This window comes from Miniopterus natalensis, chromosome 9 (assembly GCF_054644295.1).
Source record: "Miniopterus natalensis isolate mMinNat1 chromosome 9, mMinNat1.hap1, whole genome shotgun sequence".
In the NCBI taxonomy this organism is placed as follows: domain Eukaryota; kingdom Metazoa; phylum Chordata; class Mammalia; order Chiroptera; family Miniopteridae; genus Miniopterus; species Miniopterus natalensis.
The window spans coordinates 22,422,921-22,441,762 of record NC_142089.1 but is presented as its reverse complement, the minus strand read 5'-3'; the positions used below and the strand labels follow the sequence as shown (position 1 = coordinate 22,441,762).

At 41.1% G+C, this 18,842-nt stretch overlaps 1 protein-coding gene across 1 annotated transcript; it reads right to left on the bottom strand.

Annotated features, from left to right (window-relative positions):
• Positions 1 to 3,904: 3,904 nt before the first annotated feature.
• On the bottom strand, positions 3,905 to 16,001 carry AKIRIN1 (akirin 1). Its single transcript, XM_016218796.2, has 5 exons — positions 15,694 to 16,001; positions 10,927 to 11,067; positions 8,835 to 8,969; positions 7,505 to 7,576; positions 3,905 to 6,888 (listed from the first exon to the last, which is right to left on the bottom strand). The coding sequence occupies exons 1-5, from the start codon at positions 15,908 to 15,910 to the stop codon at positions 6,878 to 6,880; spliced, it is 576 nt and encodes a 191-aa protein (XP_016074282.1). The 5' UTR covers positions 15,911 to 16,001; the 3' UTR covers positions 3,905 to 6,877.
• Positions 16,002 to 18,842: the final 2,841 nt, after the last annotated feature.

The following is an 18,842-nucleotide window of genomic DNA, read 5'->3' as shown; positions in this document are numbered from 1 at the left end:
TTCTTTAATGAGGCTTCCCAAGGAGTATGATTTCATGAAGAAAACACAGTTAAAGCCAATGGGGCAATCTACTGCACCTGACATGTTTCTCATCATAAATTAACACACTGGAGTCTGGTTTTATAGACAAATACAGCTTTATTAGTGAGTCAGCCTTCCTGAGTACAGACCAGGGTAAACTACCTGGAGGGAACCTGCCAGGGCAGCTGAGTGGCCTTCCTCAGGAAACACTCTGCTCTCTGATGCACAGAACACTTATCAAAGCAAGTTTTATAAATGCTTGTTTATAGACCATGAGCTTCCCCAGGGTAAGGATTGCATCTCTCTTACCCTGGCTGCAGAGACAACCCGCGAAAGGCTTAAAATTACTTGTTCGGAGAGTTAAGGGAGTTTCAGGTAGTGCACTGATGACTGGAAAAGGAGAGGAACAGTCACATAATTCATTTATTCACTTACCATTTAGGAACCAAGGACAGAGAGATAATAGCTCAAGGTGCTATTAAGACCTCAGTATAGTGAGTTTATCAAGTAGACACATAAATGCATTATACAGCTTTAGAAAGGCATAAAATGGAGTATAAGTAGTACACCTCAGAAAGGCCTTCCTTACAACCCAATTTAGGCATCTAGTTACTATCATTACCATTCTGTTTTCTTCAAACAGTTTTCAATCAATCAAGACAGGCAAAGTTGTTTACTAGTTTGCCTGTCTTGCTTCACACGAATGAAACTACCACAAAAGCAGGAACCTTATTTGTCCACCTCAGTGATACAGTCCTAGAGCCCAGAACAGTACTTGGCAAATGGTAGGTGCACGATAAACATCAAATGAATAAGTAACTGCCATGAGCAAGGGAGCAAAAAGACAACTGCCACTTAAATAGGCATTTGTCAAGTGAGAAAGGATTTAATTCCCAGCAGAGGAACAATAGGAACACCATAAAAAATAATGGGCTGGTTGGTCCCGAGGACAGCTGGAAAGGGAGAATTTTAAATAATTCATGCAGGTGCAAACAAGTGCCTTTAAGAATAGGTGGAGCCGGGCCAGGCATGGCTCAGCGGTTGAGAATCGACCTAGGATCCAGGAGATCACAGTTTGATTCCAGGTCAGGGCACGTGCCTGGGTTGCAGGCTCGATCCCCAGTTGGGGGCGTGCAAGAGGCAGCCGATCAATGATGACTCTCTCATCACTGATGTTTCTCTCTCTCTCTCTCCCCCTCTCCTTTCCTCTCTCTGAAATCAAAAGATATATTAAAAAAAATAAAAATAGGTGGAGCCCAGCTGGTGTGGTTCAGTGGTTGAACATCGACCCCCAGGAGGTCGCGGTTTGATTCCCAGTCAGGGCATATGCCCGGATTGTGGGCTCCATCCCCGGTAGGGAGCATGCAGGAGGCAGCCGATCAATGACAACTCTCTTGTCACTGATGTTTGTCTCTCTCTCTCTCTCCCTCTGAAATCAATAAAAACATACCTTTTTTAAAAAAATCAAAGAATAGGTGGATTTAAGAAAATCTATAGCAGCAGCAGCTATAGAATTGAGCTGGATTGAGGAGCAAAAACAAGCCACGCCAGAAGAAAAAGGATCTTTGAAAGTGTGCCTATGGGAAGAGGGAAGGTGAGACTAGGAAGATTCTTCAAGGGCCATGCTCTTCAGACAGGCAAAGCCTGAGCCACATTTTATCATCCTTCCCAAGCAAAGTGCAGGCCTCCATTATCTGACTGGACCAAGAGGCTCTTTACTGGTCAACCTGTCTCCAGTTTGGCATTTGACCTTCTGTCCTGTATTTACCCTGAGTTTGTTTCCCCAAAACTCTTCAGATTCCCACAGATTAAGGGCCAAATTCCTAAATGTCAATGCCCTTCCTTATCTAGCCCCTACTACCACGCTTCAAGTTCTCTTCCCTGGATCTACCTAAGTCTTCTACTCTGGCTAAGCGAGAACGTTGTGCCTGCACACATGATTTCCCACCACTAGCGTTTGCTCGTTTCAAATCCCAGTTCCTACTTTGCCTGAGCCCTATTCCTTTTGAAACCTTACTCCAACTCTACCTCCCCAAACGAAGCCATCTCTTTTCCTTGGTCCACTACCTGTACCATTCATGCAACGCTTAGCAGCTCTTATCTTACCTGCTCATGGACCTTGCTAGAGTGCGCTCGCTTCTCAGGGGTCAAAATACAATTAACTAAATATTTATGTTACTTCCAAGTCAGGTACTGGGGACATAAGAAATAGACTAGGGTCACTTACATAACTTACTGGGCTTTTAAAACTCAAATACCTGTCTTCCACAATTAAAGAATTCAGAAGACGGCAGCGATGCTTGCCGGACGATTGAAAAACACTAAACGCCAATACTAACGTGTCTTTCCCAACTTTTCTCCCATTAACATGAAGGTAATATTGGGTACCAAGCTAGGTTAATAGCCTTCACCAACCAAAGCTCTGATAAGCAAGAAGTACATAGGAAATTTCATGTCTAGAAATTGAGCACCAGGAAATTTCGACCAACCTACTGCTAAAAAGCAGTTGAAATATAATTTTCTTAAAAGCATAAAAAGGTTAAGTAGGTAATGAGCAATTACTGAGCCAAAATCTAGACGAGAACCCAGAGACTAGAACTCAAAGCTGCTCTTTCCTTTAAGGCATTTACCAATCTGAAAGAAGCCTGAGCTGCACTTTCAGAAGCCTCATGGACTGAAGGGGACAAAACCCAAAACCCGAGGCCAGCTGAAGGTGGGAACTCCCACCATAGACACCTTAAGCTGGGATTCCAAAGTGTTCCACTTTCAAGATGCAGGTGAAACGAAAGTAAACAGTCCTCGCATGGACTGGACACCTGGTTGAGTGCCATCTGGATGATCCAGGAACCTCCAGCCTTCAATCTGAATTAAGGAAGTTTGGAAATAGTCTCAGGCACAGGCAACAAGAAATCCTTTCTAGAGGTAGATGCCTTATCCTCGTGCTGTTTATTTCTACAAATAATTTTTCAAATCTACTGTCCAGCTCACAGATACCCCAGCATGAAGAGAGACAAGGCACTATAAACAACAATCAGTAAAAACAAGTGACTCATGAAGACTTCAGGTACTGAAATTTTAGACAAAATGATCATACCCTCCCTCCAATGAAGTGCTAAATATTTATTTGCAAGTGTGGATTGGGGTGGGTAGCTGGAGCTCTTTCCCTAGGTAAACACATTCCTTTCTTCCTGAAGGTGTCAAACCATATCCAAGGTCACTTAACTGCAGCTATAGAAGACTGTAGCACTCTCTGAAGCCATTTTCAAGGAAAGAATCACAACAGTAAAGAAATCACTGTTCTTGAGAACAGTATTTAACAGACTATCTTTAAGCCCATGTAAGTTCTGATAAACATGAAATTCTCATAACCCACTTTTGTATCTAAAATTTCAAAATTAAATATGCCAAAGATAAAATAACTAGTCATTCTAAGCCTTTCCCCTCACTAATAGTATACTCCCTGTCCCCATCCTTGAGAATCATTGCTCTGAAAAGTTCATTAGCTTTTTCTGTACCTCACTTTGGCAATCAGTGAGTTTTCACTTGTAAGTAGAGGGTTTCTTCACCATACCTCAGCCTCCCCTAGGAATAGTAAGTTAGGACCTGCCCACCAGTCCGTGATGCATGGTGTTCGCCTTGCCTGTGAGTTTTTCAAATGCATATCCATGCTACAGTAAAGGGGCTCAGAAACGTTTCTGTAAAGGGCCGAGGCATATTTTCAACTATGTGGCCCATACTGTCCCCGTTTCTGGAGTGTGAAAGTAGCCAGATGCAAATGAATATGTGTGGCGGTGCTCAAATAAAACTTTATTTACAAAAACAGGCCAGTTTGCTGGCCCTTGATTTAGTGAATAACAAAATACAGATTCACTGAAAGGCATCATTGAATTCATTTGTCATTCATCTTTTATTGTTCTCTTAGTCAAACACTTAAAAAGTACAAATTCTAGTAAGAGAATGTGGAATTTTGATGTTAACAAAGGGCTCTTCATACTGGAAAGTTGAGAATCACGGCTGCAGAAAGGAAGATTTTGGTCTTCAGAGCTGATGAAGACCACTGTAAAGAAACCTCCTATAACATATCCAAGTGCATATTCTATATCCCAAGCTGTGCTAAATACTTTCTTGACATGGATTAATTTAATCTTGCATTTTAAAACAAAATCCAACGATGCACGTACAATTAACTCCTGTTTTACAGATAAGAAAACTATGGCTCAGAAAGTTCAGTAATTTGGCAAGGTTCACATAGTAAAATAGTGGCAGAGCAGACTAACTCTAGGGCTACAAACACCAAAGGCCATTCCTTTAACTACAATATTAGCCCACTGATCATTCCTGGTGGGCAGAGAAGATTCACCATGTGTGGAACCTGGCCCAGATTCTCATATCCCCTGATGTTCTCCTGGGAAGCTCTTAACAATCATCATTGCCTCAGAACTTTGATCTCCCCTGGACTCCTCTAACCTAGACAAGGACACTTACTCCTTTCATTGTCCTTAAGCTTAAGACTTAAAGAGGATAACAAATACAATGAAACTAACTCATTAGATATGGCTGCTCTGAGACCACAGGTCCTGGCCCATTCTTATAGGTTTCTGTAGGTTTTCTTCTTTCCTGGGCCTTGACCTATCCTCATGGGACAAAGATACTTTCCTACCTGAAAATGCCCCTAAGTTCAAGTTCTATAACTCAAGGTCTAGAGAAAAACTCCTTTTGCTAGTCTAAGGCCTACCTTACAGGTCCCCATTTTCTGTCCTAGGATCTGTCTTTTCTCTGGATAAACACTAAACAAACAGGTCTAGTCCCTTTAGAGGAGATCCTAAAACTCAGCCATGTGGTCCCAAAAAGCAACGATATCATAATACAACAGCCTGTCATTTTCCTTATAGAAAGTTACTCTACTTCCCAGCCAGACGCTATTTAGTAGAAATGGAGCCGACACTCGCAATCCTGAGAATATCACACTGATTCTGTAACAAGAAGACTTCAGTGAGGCAGTGCTCCCTATTCCTGGTCCATCCTTTAGGACTTCTGATGGCCCCCACAGCTGCCCTTCCCTTGTTCTGGTGTGGCTATCCCACTGTAAGGCCACTCCCATTACTGCCACTGCTATGTTCCTCTTCCAGGAACAAGTGACTTACCCTGGAAAAAGAGGAGATGAAACAAATTGCCCTTCAAATATGAAGTAAAATAATTCTTTTAATTCTCAAAAGATCACTGTTGGGCTTTAAAAAAAAAGTCTGTAATTCTTAAATGTAATGTTGAACTGGGGAAATGGTTATAGCAGCCTCGCATAAATTATTTTAATTAATAAACACCATCACAGTATTAAGAAGGCAAGGTAAACAAATAGCTTAAGTATTTTATTTGTTTGCAACTAAGCTTGTTAACACTATATAATGAAAATGTACAAAGAATAACGTTGCAGTTTTTGGTTAGATTTAAGTCAAAGACATTCATTAATAAGGAATCTTCCAATGTGAATATTCCACAAATTTCTCTAAGCCATTTGATCAGAACTGTCTCTGAATATTACCTTACTCTGGAAGGTATTGGCATACATTTTAATTACACTCAGATTTTCCAAAATAAGCTGTAATTAAAAAAAACTATTCTATATTCAAACTAAAACAATTTTAATAGAACTTTCCTTTCCAGAAACAATAATAAATGAAACAAGGCATTTTGTAAAATGTGGTCCTGAACAAGTCACAGTAAAAAATAAATGTATACTTAACTTCCACCTCCTCAAAATAGAGGCTAACTTTCTGTTCCTCAGCCTTGGAAACAAGGTGAAGAACAGTCTGTAAGCAACTTTGGGCAGGGGGTTGCCAAAACAAAGCTCAAGCAGTTGAACATGGACACCTCTTAAAAGAATTTGGGAGAACCTGACCAAAGGATCCAAATCTATTTGTAATAACTGATACAAAGGTGAAGTGGCTCCTCCCAAGCAGCAGTACTGCCGGGGCCTGACCCAGCCCCGTGCTCACCTGTTCTAGGCTCCCAAGTAAACCCTGATGCTCCTGTTCCCGGGAAACTTTTTCTTTTTAGAGGTTCAGTGTCCAGGGAGATCTTTGTGTGAATGAGGTGAGCACAGACTCCACATGGGTATTTTAAGGCTTGGAGTCAAAGTATCTTTCCAACACGGCTAGGCAGAGTCCATGTGTCAAATGGCCTGTCTCCAGTTCGTTCTAATTCCTCACTGCGCATTTATAGACCTAGGACCACAGACCTTTGCTATGTCATCATAATCACATCTAATGTCCATCCTAACATATGATTCATATTCTGTGCCTGAAAACAGTCCCTGTATTTAACAATAATACCTACACATAAAACAACCCACTGTTAAAACTTATATGGTCACAAAACATTCGTGATCTTCTGTAGATCAAGCAAATGTTTTTAACCATAATTGTCGTGCATCAAATTCACAGCCAGAATCCCCAAGATCAAAAAAATTTGCACAATACAAATAATAACTTAAAATACACATACACACATATACACACACTCTCACACACACTTCTTACAGAACTGTGCTTGGGGAAACTCCATTTGTTGAGTGCCACTGAGGGCATATTTTGCTAAACTGCTGCTCCAGGTATTTTGTTGGGAAAATTTATCACAGTAGGGCACAGCTGTTTATTGGATGAGCAGAAAAGAAAGATATGCTTGTGGCAACCAGAAAGTTTTAAGGTCTTTCAAGTTGTATAAAATGGACCTGCAGAAACCTTTTAAGTGTTCTCAGGATGCAAAGTTGGAGCTGAAATGTGATATCAAACCAGTTGCAAAAAGTGCACAGCAGCCATCTCTTGAGGTCAAACCTGGTACCCAGATATGCAAGAAAGCTTCAGGACACATCTATAAATTAGGAATAAAAACAAAAATGTGTAAAAATACTAAAAAAGACAGCATTGTGCTTTTTAAATAACAATTAATGGTAAATGTGATAAATTGCATGAAGAATATGAGTCACCATTTAAAAGGTCCTAAATTCTCAAGAATTTAAGTAACCTGAGTCAGGTTCTGTAGATATATAGTTATTATAATTTATGTTTTGAGTAACTGGTAGTTGCAAGATGTTTAGAATTAAGAAATTCTCACCACACTCTTGACAAGTTAGCCTAAGAAATTAATCTTCATAAATTAACAAATTGGCACTGGTGTTAGACTACCTAGGTTTCAATCTTGGCTGAACCACTAGCTACATGAGCTTGGACAAATTAAATTCTTTAAGTGCTACCCTTACCTGTACAATGGGGCAAACAATAGTTCTTCTCCCACAGGGTTCTTGTGGATGAAATAAACTTCAAAGGATCAAAAGGGCTTAGCATGGTGCTGGGCATGTAAGTATTCTTTAAATGATAGCTATTATTTTACTTCATAAGGGCTTTTTGCTCTTGGGAGACAAGGTACTCAGTTTTAAAATTTCGCTCTTGGAAGTTGGGAAATTCAAAGAAAACTTGGCAGTACTTACAGCTTGTGGGCCTTGTCCCGTATCGTCGCATAATCTGATCATGTGTGAATTTCACAAAAGATTCATATTGTTCTGTGAGGGGAAAGACAGTATATACTATCCCCGGAAACTCTCCTCCAATTTTTTAAGAATCAGTGTCAGGATCACATCTAGCTTCCCAGTTTAAATTATCCATTCTCAGGTCCTCCTTATAACAGTCACTCTGAGATCTGTTACTTCCTTTTAGATGCCAGAGCCAAATCCTGACTCCTGGATTTGATCAATGATCACCTGTAACATTTTCCTAATAATCTTGTCCCTGCTGTAACTCTATCCCCTACTAATGGCTTCCTAAGACATATAGATATGCTCACTACTACCCCAGCAAATTTTAGGATATCTTCTATAGGACATGAAGCTTGAAGCCCTTTGCTGCATTCTATCCTTGCTATAAAGTTCAACATACATATTGAGTGAAAAAGGTGGGATGGCTAGAAAGCTAAGAGAAAATTCCATACTACCTAATTGTAGACTATTTCACAGTAGTACCTTAGAGCCAGCTGGTCTGAACAGTTTTGGGGTGGTGGTAGGAAAGGAGAACGATATACTAGTTTCTTCTGATAATATATATTATTAGTATATTAAAGAAGCTCTACTATAAAGAAATCCATTTAATTTTGTTGCTAACCCAACAGTTCTCAATTTAAAGCAGACCTATTTACATTCTGAGGCATGTGGTATAGGTCACCAAATTAGGAAACAATACTGTCACAGGAAGAAGTTGGTGCCTAAACCCTCTCTCATCACAGCATCATCCTCTTTCACTTAACAGGTACTTTCTATTTCTGATTCAGGTCCCTTCCTTTCACCAAAGGCTCTAACTTGTTGCCACCATGAATTACTCCCTTTGTTCTTGCCTAAGCTGTGCTTTCCAAACTTTAATGTACCTACAAATCACAGGAATGCTTCACTTCCCACACCCACTAAGTGACTCCCACCAGGAAGTCTGATTATGTTGACTATACTCCACACCTCCCAGTCACCTACTGATGATTAGCATTATCCCAACCACCTGTTTACAGGTCAGCTAGCCCAAATAGCCTACTCAATGCCTTTGCTCACATGAAAAATTATCAGAAGAAAAGTCTGGTTTATCTTGTTTCAGAAATATAAATGAAAAGTCCTTCCATATAATATATAAATGAAATAATCACCAAAGGGAATAATTTAATACTCACAATTCATTAAGCTTTCTTGCATGATGTCCTACTCCTAAATTATTATTTACTTAACTGGGGTTAATCCTTACTGAACCTTATTAACAATGGCATAGTCACTACCATCAGCCTACCTGCTAGTTTGGTATTGAGGATTTGCTCATACTCCTCCCGAATTTTATCTTCATAGTCTTTTAAGAGACGCTCACATATTATTCCAACTTGTCGGAGAGTAAAGGTGGGCTGGTCCTTCTTCATCCAGGAGGAACCTGGACAAAAGACAAATCTAGTTTACATAATAAATTCTAGTTCTAAGGTTCAGAATTAATAACTTCATGCAAACAGACCTAGGTATAAAAATTGTTCATAAAAATGATATTTTTCACTAATTTACATGGAACATTTCCGCAAAATTCTCTGAGTTTCTGAAATTTGTTTTTACAAAGCAAGGACAAAGATAAATTGAGAAGGAGGAGGAACAACATGTATTAAGGTATGCTAGCTCATCAGCATACAAAAAAAACGTTCTGATGCCATAACAATCAGAGCCCATACTCAATGCTCATTTCGTCAAGAACAAAAAGTTTAAAGCTGATATAAAGCCTCCAGTCTGGGTTAGGAAAAGTAGATTCACTGCATGAGAGCTACCCAGATCCTTGGAGATCACCTAGACCTATGTTTAACCAAGGCGGTGCATCATAATTATCTGTGGAATTAACAAAAAATATATATATACATTCTGATTTAATTCTGGGGTAGGGCTTCGGCACCTTTTAAGTTCCACAGGTGATTCTGATAAGAAAAGTTTGACACTTAGGAAACCAAGCGACTTGCTCAATGTAAAAAATAGTTAGCAAAGTCATTGAAGTATGAATGAAGGAGACAATTAGCCACTACACATCTCATCCTTGATTCCTTTTGAATCAAGAGTGAAAGGTTTATAAGATAGTAGTTAGGAACCAAAACATCCTCTGAAAAGCCAGAAAACATGGAAACTGACTTCCTGATCATGATTTTTAAAAAGCAGCTCCATTGGTAGCCCAGTTCTGAGTTGTTTTTCAAAGCTTAGCCTGGAATTTGTTTCTTTGGCCCTCTTAGTCTATAAAACTATTCAACAGACTGAAACAAATCATTTTTTGCTTAACATCTAGCCAGTTATGATTTGTATTTGTTTCTCTGCCTATAACATATTCTATTACTTCAAAATTATATTACTAAAATCTTGAGAGTAAGTTGAGACTTGTTAGCTATAACCATTGAAAGGCTATCTCTTATGTATGTATAAGAGCAATTAGAAAAGGTGTTGTTTCAGAGCCAAAACCTTTGGGTTATAAGAAAAGGATTTTTTAAAAAATTATTTGAGGTGAAATTGACATAAAGTGAACAATTCAGTGGCATTTAGTATAGTCACAATGTTGTACAACCACCACTTCTATCTAGTTACAAAACACTTCTACTACTCCAAAGTAACACCTCAACCATTAAGCAGTGCCCCCATCCCATCTCTCCTGGGCAACACCAATTTGTTCTGAGATAATTTTTTTTTAACAAGGAGATAATTTTTAATCAAGGTATTTTTAATCCTTAGAACTATTAAGAAGTAGAATACTTTGTGAGGAAATAAACTACTGTTAAAGGAGAGAGAGTTCACTACCTATGGAGATGTTCAAGAGCTGGCCTGTTGACTGCAGGGATATGGCAGGCAAGACTGGTGGTGGAACTATGTGACCTGAAAGATTCACTCCAACCCTGAGATTCTATTTGAACACATCATCTCTAACCACCTGTCAATGTTATAGAGCAATGCTGTCACACAACTTTCTGCAATGACAGAAATGTCCTATAGTTGTGCTAATACAACAACTACATGTGGCTACTAAGCACTTTAAATGTGCTACTGCATGTGAGAAACTAAATGTTAAAACTTCATTAAATTTTTATTAATTTAAAATTAAACAGCAACATGTGGCTAGTGACTATGGTATTAGACAATGCAGTTATAGAGGGTACTGTTGCATTGGCTGGATGGAAGCCCAATCAAATCAACCTAAGGTCTTTTCCAACTTCATGACTCCATGGTTTTAAAAGTATTTATAAGTAGTAATACAATGCATACACTTTACCAATTTTATTACTTTAGACGAAATCAATTCTAAATTAGGAAACCATCGTTTTAAGTACCATTTACAAATTCTTAAATGGACTGTGCAATTAAAGCATACTTACCTGGAGAACTAGGTGCTGTGAGTGCTGAACAGTGAGGCTGACTTTCTGAAGTACAAGCTTCATTCTGATTAAGAACAACTTCTAAATGTCTCCACCTCTGGTAACGACTATATTCTTGTTTTATGTTCTGAAAAATTTGCTCTAAATTAAAAAAAAAAAATACACATTTGAGCATTCATCTTGAGTCATTTCTTCAAACTTCTTGTCCTTCCCCCATGTTACAAATATTAACAAGAAAAATATTTATACTGAATAAAGCACTCCTCCTATAACCCCCAAAGTGTGATCTCTTACTGTCACTATTTCAACGATATGTAGAATAGCAGTTATTTTGGCATAAGCCACTCAGACAATTCCCTTTGCTTGTTTCCTGTGACAAGGAAGACCAGATTTGCTGTTTGCTGTAGAATTAACTAACTTAAAGAAAAAAACAAATCCTTCACCTAATAGGGGACTAATTTTTATTTCCTTTAAGTTGCACAATTTCACAAACTAGGGCACTAGGGGTGAGTTTCTTACCACCCAAAGCCTTCTAACATGAAACTCTTGTCCTGTTTGGGACTCAAGATCTTTAGGGAAGAGGAAAGCAGACACCATTATGTTCATAGCCAGAGAGAGACCTGAAAGTTATTGCTTGGAATTCATGAACAGGACTTAGAAGATATTTTTTTAATTCTATATTTTGTGGGATTCAGATTACTATTCTGACTCAACATAATCAAAAACCAAATTTAACACTATTAAAAGGAGTCCAGGACACACAAATCACTAACCACCTTGAAGTGCACTCCTAGAGACAACATAGAATCTGGAAGGATGCGGTTTTCAAGTTTTTTTGTTTTTGTGGTAGAATATTCACTTTCCAGATAGTAAAGCCTCCTAAAAACCAGAAAATTATATCACTCACCCCAACTCACATTATTCTAATGTACACTTTGCTCTAGCTGTATTTTTTTAAATGGGGAGGGGGATGTGTTAACAATGCAATTTGCTTCTTCCTAGCTGTGACTATGACCTTGGGAAGTCATTCAAGATCTTTAGCTTAGCCCGGCTGGTGTGGCTTAGCAGTTGAGCATCCACCTATGACCCAGATCATCGAGGTTCCATTCCAGGTCAGGGCACATTGCCCGGGTTTCAGGCTCGATCCTCAGCAGGGGGCATGCAGGAGGGAGGCAGACAATCAATGACTTTCTCATCATTGATTCTATCTCTCTCCCCCTCTCCCTTCCTCTCTCTGAAATCAATAAAAATATATTAAAAAAAAATCTTTAGCCTAGTTCAATATAAATGTTAAATGCCTGCCCAATGAAGTTGTGAGAATCAAAAATCAAAGATATTAATAATGCCCAGGAACTGACATGAATTCAAAGTAGCTTCATACATAGCTAAATTCCATAACACTCAGCCTAAACACTGAAACAATGCAGTATTTGGCAAAGCTTTCCCTTAAGAATGCTATGAAGTTCACATTTTAGATCCCTGAATTTATGAAATCTTTGCTTCATCTTTAAAGTATATTCTCCAAGCACACATGTGCCAGATTCAATACAAGGTTATAAGCAATTGCAAAAACTTGAAACAAGAAAGAACAATTATTAGGACAATGCTTATGAGAATAGAAGGTCTTTGATAAACCTCTGACTGCCTCCTGCACGGCCAAGTGAACAAATGGAAAGGTACAATTTTGAGGCTGGTAGAAGGACTAGCAAATCAAAGAATCTACAATGGTACATACAGGACAAAAATAAGGAAGCAGATGTGATTTTCTTCCCAAGGCGGCCACATATGAGAGGCAAGGCATCAAAAAAAAAAAAAAGGCTAATTTCTGCCCCAGCCTGTGTGGCTCAGTTGGTTGAGCATTGTCAATGCACTGGGAGGTCAACGGTTCAATTCTGGGTCAGGGCACATGCCCAGGTTGCAGACTGGATCCCCAGTACGGGGTGTGCAGGAGGCAGCCTATCCATGTTTCTCTTTCTTCCCCTCTCCCTTCCTCTCTCAAAATCGATAAAAACCTATTACAAAAAATGCAAGTTTCTTTTTAACAATGGATAACTTTAAGCTTTGTCTCCCATTATTTGCGGTTGTGCTTCTAGGTTATAGCAGACTAAGTCCATTATTTTTCCAGTTTCATCTCCCACTACAACTCAGTTGCATTAAACTATCTTTTCCTTAATTTGTGGGTTTTCTGACCTTTGCTCAAGCAATTTTGCTTCACTTGAAATGGAGCTGTCTCTCTCCTTCCAACATTTCAGACCCAGCTAAAATGTTACCTCATTCTGGAAATTATTCCAGAATCCCCACGTCATGATCAATTAATTGCTTTGCAACTAGACTCACTCCATGTTTACAAATATCTCCCTGAGGTCAGCAACCCCCCTCCATAACTGGTATCCATCCATCTTACTCATTTAAGCAATAAAAGGTTTAATTTTATAGGCCTTCACCACAAAATGTGTTAAGACACATCTTTTTCTAAAATGAAGCGAAAACATAGTTTCAGATCATTTCTGAGATAACTTAACAACCCTTGAAATAACAACTAGGATGTTACAGAGTGAAGTTACTGATTTTTACATTAATTTTTCTATCAGTTGGCTTTATTCTTTCTACTTGTATAGCAACTAATATTTCCTCCCCCATTCTTCCTTTAAAAAACAAACAAACAACTTTACTGATTTCAGAGAGAAGAAGGGAAAAGGAGAGAGAAACATCAACGATGAGAGAGTCACTGATCAGCTGCCTCCTGCACACCCCCTACTGGCGATCAAGCCCGCAATGCCCTGACCCAAACCAAACTGCGATCTTACAGATCATGGGTCGATGCTCAACTGCTGAACCACGCCAGCTGGGCCATTCTTCCTTTTTAGTCCAGAGGACACCTTTCACATAAACCAAAGCATTCAATAATGAATCATTCATACTTTGTTTTGTCCATAACAGAACCATATTCCAATAAGCATTAAAAAACATAACTGATCAATCTTTGCGAATGAATATTTTAAACAAAATATTTTAACATAAGATATGACCAAGAAGCTAGTTTGCATGATCTATATGCAAAGATTAAATTTTCAGATTAAAAAAATAGTGACCCCCCCCATTATAGCATTCTGCCATATTTAGGCTTCCAAATACATTCAGCAATCACTTATTATGCATTTGCTGTAATGTGAACTACAATAAAGTTAGTCTAGAGAGTAGTATTGGAAGAAATAAGACATTTACATAATATCCATTAAGACAGATAGGGCAAGTATTCTATTTTGTTGAAGAGAGATCCAGAAAGATTATGTGACTATCCTTGGGTAGCTGTAGGAGCAGTGGAAGGAAAAAAAAATCACTTCAAATGGGCATCTACACTCTCTGCTTTTGAAGGGCTCTTTACAAAGAACTTTTGCAAATATTCTCATTCAGTGCAATATTAAGTGGTCTGGGAATTTAAAGTCAACAGAGTTCCTCATGGGGCAGAGTTAGTCAGGTAATGGATGGGAGACTTAAGGAAATGAATGTATTTGGGTCAGCAAATATAAAGGGGAAATACCATAATGGAAGGCAAGAATACAGACACAGCCAAGCGGGTCTGGAGGAAAGAACAAAGGCATAGTTTGGTAAAAAATGTATAAAAGACTGATTAGGTAAGATATGGTTACAGTTGATAAATCCTTTGAATGCCAGAATGAAGAGGAGGTGAACATAGGAGAGCCTGGCTGGAAACTGCAGGAACCTTGGTGGGAGAGGATGAGGGCCTGAAATCTGCATTGTGGAATTGCAAAGGAGGAAATAAAGCCTAAAGATACTGGTAACTGAAAAGGGGTGAAGAAAGAATGATTTTATGGCAATTCCAAGGTTTTGCTTATGCTCGAAAAACAGAAAAACACACACAAAGAAATTACTTGCCAAAGTCCAGTTTTGAGACTCCCCTCATTTCCGGGAGCCCTTATAAAACTGCTAAATATTAATTCCCATGCATTTTCCCCTCAACTCCCACACAATGGTTAGTTTATTTTTTACTTTATCGTCACATCAGCTTTCCCTTTACTTGGCCAATGCCCTTATTAAAGGCGAGTCTCTCTGCTACGGATAGCTGAATTCCTGCTTCTGGAACCTCTGTATGTTTAAGGACATTCAAATTCTAGTTAACGACCTACCGATTTCAAGCCATATATGGTACAAGACAATAGCCATACGGTGAAAAAAAACACAAACCATGACCAGTCCCTTAGAATTAGTCAGGTTGAAATTGGATTCCGTAACTTCTGCGGTGGCCTCTGGTCCCTCAAGACTTCTGGAAATCAGGTCTCCCTACAAGCTACAGTCCAGTGCGGAACAGCACACACTCAGCCCCCTTCCCAGTAACCAGCCTCCAACCCCCACCCTCAAGGCCGGGTTCGTGAGTAGAATCCAATTTTCCATGGCCCACTGGATCGACAGGGCGACTCAGTGCAGGCCCAGGCAGCGGAGGCAGGAGGGGCCGGGAGGACAGGGAGGGCCCCGAGCGGCCAGGGAGATTCCCGTCTTCCTCTGGCTGCCCACCCCTCTTGGCTCTCCAGCTCCATGAAAACCGAAAACCGACACTGTGGCCCCACTACCCCTCCCGGATGTTTCCCATCCCCGGAAGCGACCAGGCCCAGCGGCACCCCAGTTCCCTTTTCACGGGGCAAAGAAGGGGTCGGCGGATAAATCAGCCTAGTGTCCATAACCCTTCCCCCCACCCCCACCCCCAAGTACCGGGGCCTGGCTTCCTGCCAAGCCCGCAGCGTAGCTTACCGGGAGTTGGAAGGCGCCGCTCGCTGCCGGGCGGGACGGGCTGCTGAAGAGTCGGCGGCGGGGTCTGCATCTGAAGCGGCGGCGGCTCGGCGTCCGGTGGCCGGAGGCCCGGAGTGGGGCCGGGCAGAGGGGCGCAGCGCCGCCGCTTCGGGGAGCCCGGGCTCAGCAGCGCCGCCTCGAACTCCATGGGCCGCTTCAATGTCGCCCCGCAAGCCATGCCGCTGACGGGCCAGGGAGCGGGAGCGGACGCGGGAGTGACTGCGGCCCAACCTCCGCCTGCTCCGCGGAGCACCCGAGCCAAGCCGGCTCCAATGGCGCCTCCAGCACCCGGCAGCGGCGCTGGTCCCGCCTCCTGTGACGTCACGGGCCTGGCCACCGCCGGGCGGGGGGGGAAGCCGGAAGAGGGCCGCTCCGGGAGGCCCGTCGGCCAGGGGCGGCCCGCGGCGCCCCCTACTGAGGAAATGGGCCGGCCTGGGCGGAGAACTCGGTCTCCAAGCAACCTAGGGAAGGCCCCCGCCTCTGTCCCTCCCAGGGTTCTATCACCCTCCCTAACCCCCGGCCCACCCACCCCACCCCCACCCCCACCCCCACCCCCACCCCCACCCCCGCTCTCTCCCTCGCCATCGCTCCTGGGTGGCCCCTTAGGTTTTCGCACCTGCGCGGCACGGGCGTGGGGGAGGGGAGAGCTCCGAGGGGCTTTTTGAGAGGGCGCCGGGGGCCGGTGTGTCTGGGGTCCCCTACCTCCTTCTCTTTAGTCCTAGTCTCCGTGATAAAAGGAGACGGTGGTTCTTAAAGGTCCTCAAGGGCATTCCCCAGGAAGGGCATAATCCGAGATCTGAGGGTGGACTTTAGGAAGTCCACCAATCCCATGAAACTGTGCAAAATTGTGTGTGTGTGTGTGTGTTTTAGGGTAGTCGACCCATACCTTCAGCTCATCCGAGAGGTCTGTTACTAAAAAAAGCTAAAAACAAACAGAAAACAACCACTGGTTTAAACCATTTAAGAATGGCGTCCGTGTGAACTTCAGCTGATCGCTGTGTGACATGACAGCTAAGGTGTTTTCTCGGGCCTATCTGAATGCTTTACTGCAGGGCCAGCTGTAAAGTGCTTTTGATACTCTAGAAAAATAAATGGATAACAGGAGGGTTCTACTTTGAGAACCCAAATGTGCTTGCATATTACCAGGGAGCAGGTCCACGGGATCTGTGATACAAAAAAGGTTAAAACCTTTCTATAACTACTCATATACGCTAAATAATGAGGATGACTCCAGGAATGTGTCTCCTTCGACATATCTCTAGAATTTTCCAGAACAATCTAAATTTCAGATACTCTAATAGGTGATATGCATGACCAATATGCCCCAATATTTGAGTTGGAGAATATGAGCTACTACCTCAGTCCATTCTTTGTCCCTGTCTATTGCTTTTCTCTGGGTCCTCCCCAGTTTCTCCAAATTTTATCAAGATCCAAACATAGGTCAATTTCTTTTTTGCATTTATGTTCATCAAAGAGCAGAAATAATTCTAAATGACTGTGCATATCAGGTGTTAAATTTATCCTATCTCCTTTCCACAGGGACATAAAGAAGGGTTACGATAGGCTAGAAAACTAGAAATGGAGCATTAAGGCCAAAGAAAAAGATCATCATTATCTTGATAATTAAACATGCCTGTGACTGAATTTGAAATTTAGTCCTGAGCTTCCTGGCTGCAGGGTAAAAATGAAAGCACAGTTCATGGTGAATAGATCTTGTCACCTGAAAGGAATCAGTTTATCAGAGGAGACAGACCATAGATTTTTTTCCCCCCATAGCACTAACTTCTAAAGGTCGTTTCTCATGTGACTTAGGAACCAATGAATGACGTAATAAAGCAATCAAGAATATTTGAAAAAGCCCCGGCCAGTTTGGCTCACTGGTTAGAGCGGTGGCCAAAGACTGAAGGGTCTTGGGTTTGATTCTGGTAATTGTTTGCAGGCTCCATCCCCGCCCCAGGAGAGTGCGGGAGGCAACCAATGGATATGTCTCTCTCACATCAATCTCTCCCTCTCTCTCTCTCCATTCCACTCTCTCTGCAGAGCAATGGAAAAATATCCTCTGGTGAGGATTAAAAAAAAAAAAAAAGATTTGAACAACAAATGCAAAAGCAAGATTCATGTGGATATTTCTTGTTATGTTTAATAAGAGCTAAGGACATAAAAAGCAACCTAGTGATGGTTATTTTTTAAAGGGACTTGTCTAATGTGGTCTAAGGAAATTGCTTTCTTGTAGTCTAAACTGTTCAAAGTTAGAGCTTAGAAGGTTTTAAAAGTATATCCCTTGGGTCATCATTCTAAATAGCAGTTCTAGCTAAGGTTTTGCTAAGTGCTTTGATAGTCATGCTCTTCTCTGTGATCCTTTAAAAGTCTGAGCATGCCCTGTAATATTAGTGTTTTAAAACAGGAAGTTATAATTTCTTTACAAATCTGACTGTTCTTCAAAACTAGAAATTCTTTGAAAATAATAACCAGGCCTCATTCATTTGTGTTTCTCCATCCTGCACACAGTGTTTGAGTGCAGTAGCGGTAGGCACAGAATAAATATTGGTCAAACGAATAAATGGTAATTATTTCAAGGTTGTTCTCTCTGTCCCTGAAAGCTGATAGTCCACATTGCTGAATGAGAGTGGATTCAGATGATTCAGAAACCGAACAAGTAGGTGGTATATCCTATTATAAGTTGCAGTTAACAGCAGCCCAAACAGAGAGATGCCCTTGAGGGAAGCAGATGGGCTGCTGTTGATGGCCACTCACTGTGGTGTCTCCTTATGAAGTCATACAGCCCAGATCTGCTTTTCTTTGTATATCCAGACACTTGACCAGTCATATACATGCATACACATACACACATTACTAAGTACCTTTCATATGCCAGGCACTGTCCTATCATGGTTGAGGATACTATGGTATGAAAAGAGGCAAAGTACTTGCCCTCATGAGGCTTCCAGTCTGTTAGAGATGACAGACATTTATCAAACAATCACAACAACAAATATACAACTACAAACTATGACAAATACTCTGAAGGGGAAAAAACAACAACAGGGTATCACAGCGGATGTCTTACCCTGACTTAGAGAGCAGTGAGGACTTCCCTGAAGAAGTCACAT